The sequence below is a fragment of the Phytophthora infestans genome, genomic scaffold (genome assembly GCF_000142945.1).
Source record: "Phytophthora infestans T30-4 supercont1.20 genomic scaffold, whole genome shotgun sequence".
NCBI lineage: Eukaryota > Oomycota > Peronosporomycetes > Peronosporales > Peronosporaceae > Phytophthora > Phytophthora infestans.
Window position 1 is genome coordinate 812950 of NW_003303739.1, and position 6000 is coordinate 818949.

Sequence of the window (6000 nt, forward strand, 5' to 3'; positions counted from 1 at the left end):
CCGAAATATTTCTATAAGCAGCGCCGTTCACACAATGTTCACCGACGCATGCATCGCTAATTCTGGGGCTAACTCCACCTCCATCGGATGCTGCATCATGATATGTACCACCAGCAATCCAACTTGCACCTCCAACATTGGATAGTGTACCACTAGCAGTGGAGTTTGTACTCCCATCAGGAGTTGCAATATCACCGGTTATTGCGACATCACTACCCGAAATATTACCCCCGCCACAATTTACACCACCACACGAATTACTATCCTCGCCAATAATTACACCATCACCCATAATATTGTCCTCGCCAATAACTAGATCATCAGCCGCAATATTGTTTCCGCCAATATTCCCATCACCACCCGAAATGAAGTCGCTGCCACCTGAGCTTGTACCTTCTCCACTTGAACATGTACCCCCCCACCCAAGACATCAGTATCGGCAGCCAAACAATTGCCGTCTTCACCTTGAATCTCTGCGCTATCACCGCTACCATGGACACGGATAGAATAGTACTTGATGAACCTTTCCACCCACGTTTCTTGGGAATGACGGTTGGGAATATCTTGCTGGAATTCTTCCAACTGCCGGCAATAGACCAACAACTCTGAGAATCTGCAAACACCTTTTTCTCGAAGGCAAACGTGAAAGTACCTCAGTACTATACCTTCGTACGGTCTCATTTTCCTTGACGGCCCAGCCCCCTTACGTCGGGTGCGATCTGAGCCTGTAATAGAATCCAAATTTTACCAGTATCGCTTCTTCCAGTCACGCAGCGTCTGGGGCGAAACTCGTAGCTGCCGCGCAGCTTCTTCGAGGCTCCACTCAGAACGTTCCTTCCACTGCTTCAGGAGCGCGATTCGCTCCTTTTCCGTCCTCTGCACATTCACCCGTTTCCCCATGCTTAAAATCCCTTGCGTTAAATCTAAAATGGGGCTATCTCCCAACCAGTCACAATGAGTGTCAGATTTATCAGAATAATTCTGAGGCAACAACCTAACGTGATTCTGAGACCACGAGCTAAAATGAGAACACGAGCTAAATTGAGACCACGGGCTAAGGTGAGTCTGAGAACACGAGCTAAAGTGAGACCAGTAGCAAAGGAAAGTAAAGCGAAATTTGGCATACCCTACCTGATCTTACTAAGCTTGAATATGGTAAGTACTAGCTCTTACTTGGTGACAATTGTAGCATGCTATTTTATAACCACAGATGTAGTAGATATCAGCAAGATACGTGATCATCACGGAACACTATTGCACCTAAGCCACATCATAACAACTATCAAAACGCTGTTTCTCAATAACTCAGAAACGTAGAAGACCATGAACAGGTGCTATTAGATAATCTTGAGGGAAGTATGTGCTTCCTGGTAAGCCTTTCTTCTTATTGCCATGTACGTAACCTGCTGAATCTACTCACGTAACCTTGGCGAGCGTTGACTAGTATAGATTGCTCGACCAATGCAGTGAACAAACTTTGGCAATATGGATAATTCGATTCAGACTATGGTGTCAGCAAGGTGCTGGCCAGCACCACGACGTAGCCATGCAATTACCGAAGAAGAAGAAGAAGAGCTAAAGCACCAGCAACATGAAGCGACTTGCATCGACGACGCCTCGCCGCAAGCTAGAAACCTTTCGAGCCACACAGATGGTGCTGTGATATCGACGCTACGTTGAGAGAATGTTACGCTGGGAAGCTGCGCTTCAGATGATGTTCGTAGACTTCCCGAAGCTGGCCTTCAGGGGCATCGTCTGCGCGCGCATTATCGTCTCGTTTCTCTTTCTGTACGTGACGCTGCAAGCGCTGGCGATTCGCTCAGGTTTCTTGTTCAATGTTGGAGCGGTTCTGGCGAAAATTTGAGCGCGGTCATCACGATGCCATTAATACAGCGGTCTGCGTGTTGGAAAGCTAGATATACCAATGATAAACTAATGAAAGAATAAAATTAATAGCTCTGCCATACCACAAGCCCGTACTAAGCTATTGTAATCGCTTGTGTGTGCTACTCATTAAAAGAAAGGTTATCAAACGAAAGGTACAAGCTCATGTAACGCTTTAGCGTAGCAAATATTGAATATCTCAAGCAGGAGATGCAAGCGGCGGTCGCCCCACCTGTCTTCGTAAAGATATTTCTTCTTCCGGGAAGACAGTGTGTTGTTGTTGATCTGGAGGCTGTATCGGCGACAGTAGCGACGATATGTCGATCCTTGAAATATTGGATGAGGCAGTAGATTCTTGAATGCTGCCACTCGTTGCCTCATGAATGCTGTCTGCAGAAAGAAATTCGTCACCCACTTGAGTTTGCGTCCATCCACTTGCCGAATCCGCAAAAACAGCAGCACTAGTCTCTGTGTGTACATCCATCCGATTATTTTCTCCCCCATAAGTGTTTGCAGCAACTGGCCCGTCCAAATTGACGCCGTCATCCGTGAATTCACGTAAAAACGTCTGAACCGATGCACTCAGAAGATCGAAACTCAGCGAGGAGTCACTGCTGACATCCGAAACGGGGCAGCTAAACACAGTCTCCATAGCGTGATCACTGCTTTGCAGTAACGAGCGAGCTGCATGTTTTCGTTTAGCATCGCGGGCACGGCGAATTCTGCGATCCTTGAGTTTCACATGAAACCCTCCAACGCCAGGTACACCTAGCCCGATGGCCATGCGTCCACATATGACATGCGCACAAGATAGAAATTTTTTGTAGTACGCACACCCGCACTCAAATGCAGAAGTGCTAACTAACCATCCTGGCGGTGGCATACCAACATGGTGCGCTCGTCGGACTGACCATTTCACCGCTGAGCGATAAAACGTTGATGCTGACTTTTTCTCGTCGTCCGTCAGGCACTCCGCAGAGCTAAATAAACCCACTTCCGGCGCTATATCTACAACCCACGAATCACCAATTGCGGCAATGTTTGCAATGTCCTCGTTATCACGTCCAGTGTCTCCAACATATCGAATTCGAACTTTTGATTCGTCACGGGTTCGGAACACTGCAATTCGACGAATTGAAACAAGTACTTTGGCTAACCGTTTGGCTTCTTGAGGGGGACCTGGTAACGAACCCGTTGCTGGCGTAGGTGCGCAAATGGAGTAGTCTTCTACAATCGTGAGCAGCTTTATCATTAAGCGTCTAGTATCCACCGCTTTCCGTTGCGTGTAGCGTTTGATGCTGGCGTTAAAGACCTCACACGGGTTGTTTGTCGTTGCAAACCCACCAGGAGAGTGGTAGATTTGCCAACGCCAGAACCGACTTGCTATCCATTGGTTATAGAAATAGTTAACAAAGTCCAGCAAACGAAAATCACGCTCCCAGTCACTCATCACTTGGTTCCAGACAGAAATCAAATCTTCGTCACAAAGTGTATAGTGCATATCTAGAATTCCACGGTAAACAACTGCCCGGGTCGAATCGGGCAAGTGCCGGATGCGTTTTCGAACGTTATATAGCACGTGAAAAAAGCACATCAAGTACTTGCAGCTATTAAATACAGCAATCTTTGATAGTGCGTTTAGCTGGGCAGCTTCGGCATCACCCATAACAGCATCAATTCTGAGTGGGGTTTGTGTGTGTGTCTGAAAAAGCCTCGTAAATGTTCCAATAGCCTTGAAGTACTCATTTTCCGTGCGCTGGCTAACAATAAATAAGGCACCTAGGTGGTACACACGGCGCTTATCAGTGAAGGCACACGTGATGACAGGGTACCCAAGATCACTGAGTTTAACAGTCGCGTCCAGATGAAAAATTAGGAAAGGTTCCGCTCGTTGTAGTGCACGAATGCCTCGCAGCAATTTCATCGTAGTGATGCCCAAAATCAACGGTTGCTCGTCCTCTCCATTTCCCACAAACGGGAAACCGTTTTCGTCTTCAACGTTTCCAAATACGAAAGCAGTCTCAGGATCAATGTCCGCCACATAAGCCTTAGAATGCACCAGCTCCTTCACTCGTTGTATTGAATTTTTGCTTCCTTGAAGCCAGCGTATGTACCTAACGCTGCGTTGTACCTGGGCGTACGATGGGTAGCCCAGGGCTGGTTTCGGGATGTCAGGAGCTCGCAGGAGGTTACTCCAGATTAGCCGAGGTGGTACTGCATTTTCGTCCATTCGGTGGATGTAGGCTTTCATTTCGGGTGTAACCTTAGGGCGTGGTGGCACGGCACACTCAGTGTCGCCGCGTAGGTGAGGCTTTCCGTTGCTAATAATGACCCAAATAGATGCTGTAGGGCAGTGACGGACCTTCCAGCGAACGGGGCACTTTGTACATGACACGCTATTCTCACACGTTACACTCTTGCAATGAAGGTGTCGCTCGATCATTTCATGATCACCCGGACAAATTGAGCAGACAAGTGGCCTCACACCGCGCACTACCGAGCAGCAGAAGACTTGCCATCGGTAACTAACAAATTCAGCCTCAGTTCTGCATTGTATTACCCTTGACCACGCTTGCGAAGGGGGCATCGAATCTGCGATGTGGTGGTTCAGTGTCTGGAGATGTGGCTAAACTGAAATGGGTGGCGGGGTACGCTGCACGTGACTGTGACGCATGGGCGTCACGGCAGTCCACTCCTTGTACGCGTGTCCTCCATGGGCCAGAAATCTGCATATTAATGGACATTTTGGCTTCTTTGTGCACACTGTTGTCATTTCGTGTCTACTGACGGCTGATACATGTCTATTGGCGTATCAAAATATGTCTACTGACGACCTAGACTCTTGCACACACCACCACGCACTGCCGCTGCACGCGGGTGCCCTTCGCCGACTCTCGTCTCCTCAAAAGCTATGCGTGCCGCCTCGAACCTTCCTGTCAGATTCCCGGGTCAGACCTTGTGAGCAGTAAGACCGGGTTCCTTACGCCCGCGGAGCGTTTTCCGCTCTCGGTTCTTCGTTCTCACCTTGTTCTTCACTGAGCTTTTCAGCCGCCAGATCTGCCTGCTTCAACCGATAATCACGCGTAAAATGTCCTTCACGACCGCAATAGAAGCACTCCGTCCCTGGGCGAAGCACGCATGGTGCACGCTGCGCCGGTGTCTGTCGCGCCTGGTACCGCTCCATAATTTGGAGCGAGCCTCTCTCGTCGCATCCGCCGGATTAGCCGTACCCGTAGCGCCAAACTTGGCCTCTACTTTCAACGTCTTCGCCGGACGCCAGAAGTGTAAATCTCCGCCGGGTTTCCGCCCACGCGTTCCACTTTGATCACCGATGACTGTTTGAAATTTCATACCGTCGCTCGTACCGCCTGCTTTACCGGTAGGTACCAGTGGAAACCCTGGTGGAATCGCTTTCCACCACTGGCTCCACCGGCCGATACTTGCCTACCCTCATTATCGTACCGGGGATGCTTCTGTGGGGCACCCCACATTGATCCGTAGCCGGTCACAACACTCCGCGATTCGCCGTCAAGTTCCAACTGCTCCTGCTCGCCGCTCCCGGCCGCCACTGTCAAAGGCCCGTGCCCTTGCGGCGCCTCACGCTCGTCTCAGCGCGCCATCACCGTCTCAAGCTCCACACTGTAGCCTTCGCCGTAGTCGTCCACGTGTGGGATCGCTAGACGCATTGCTTCGTCCCGTGTCTGAGGTCTGTGCCCTCGCACGTGCGTCGCCCCCTCCGAGCTGCTCATCCCCTCCAGGAGCGCACTGACAAGATAGTCATCGCCCAATTCGCTTTTTATGTGATTTCGCGCAGCGCCTGCGCGTACTCGACAAGCCACTCGCCCTTCATTGCCTTCTGGCGTTAAGCCGGTCAACCAACTTAGGGTCCGTGCGCTGCGTCATGTACTTTGCGTGCAGCATCTCGGCCAACGTGGTGATGCTTTCTTCTTTGGGCGATACTGATTCCGTCCCCGTCGCAAACCAGCGCTTCGCTTCGCTGTCCAAGTGCGATGCACTTTCGTGGTAGATCTGGTCGTCACTCCACTCCACGCCCATCGTCACCGCCTGCCGACGGACTTCAACCGTCACCGACTTGAGCCACATCGTGGCTGGCAT

General features: G+C 50.3%; 1 protein-coding gene across 1 annotated transcript; it reads right to left on the reverse strand.

Annotated features, from left to right (window-relative positions):
• Positions 1-5257: 5257 nt before the first annotated feature.
• On the reverse strand, positions 5258-6000 carry PITG_10717 (uncharacterized protein; the record flags this gene model as incomplete). Its single annotated transcript, XM_002901509.1, has 4 exons — positions 5258-5294; positions 5347-5480; positions 5523-5676; positions 5765-6000. 4 exons carry the CDS (start codon positions 5998-6000, stop codon positions 5258-5260), a joined length of 561 nt encoding a protein of 186 aa, XP_002901555.1.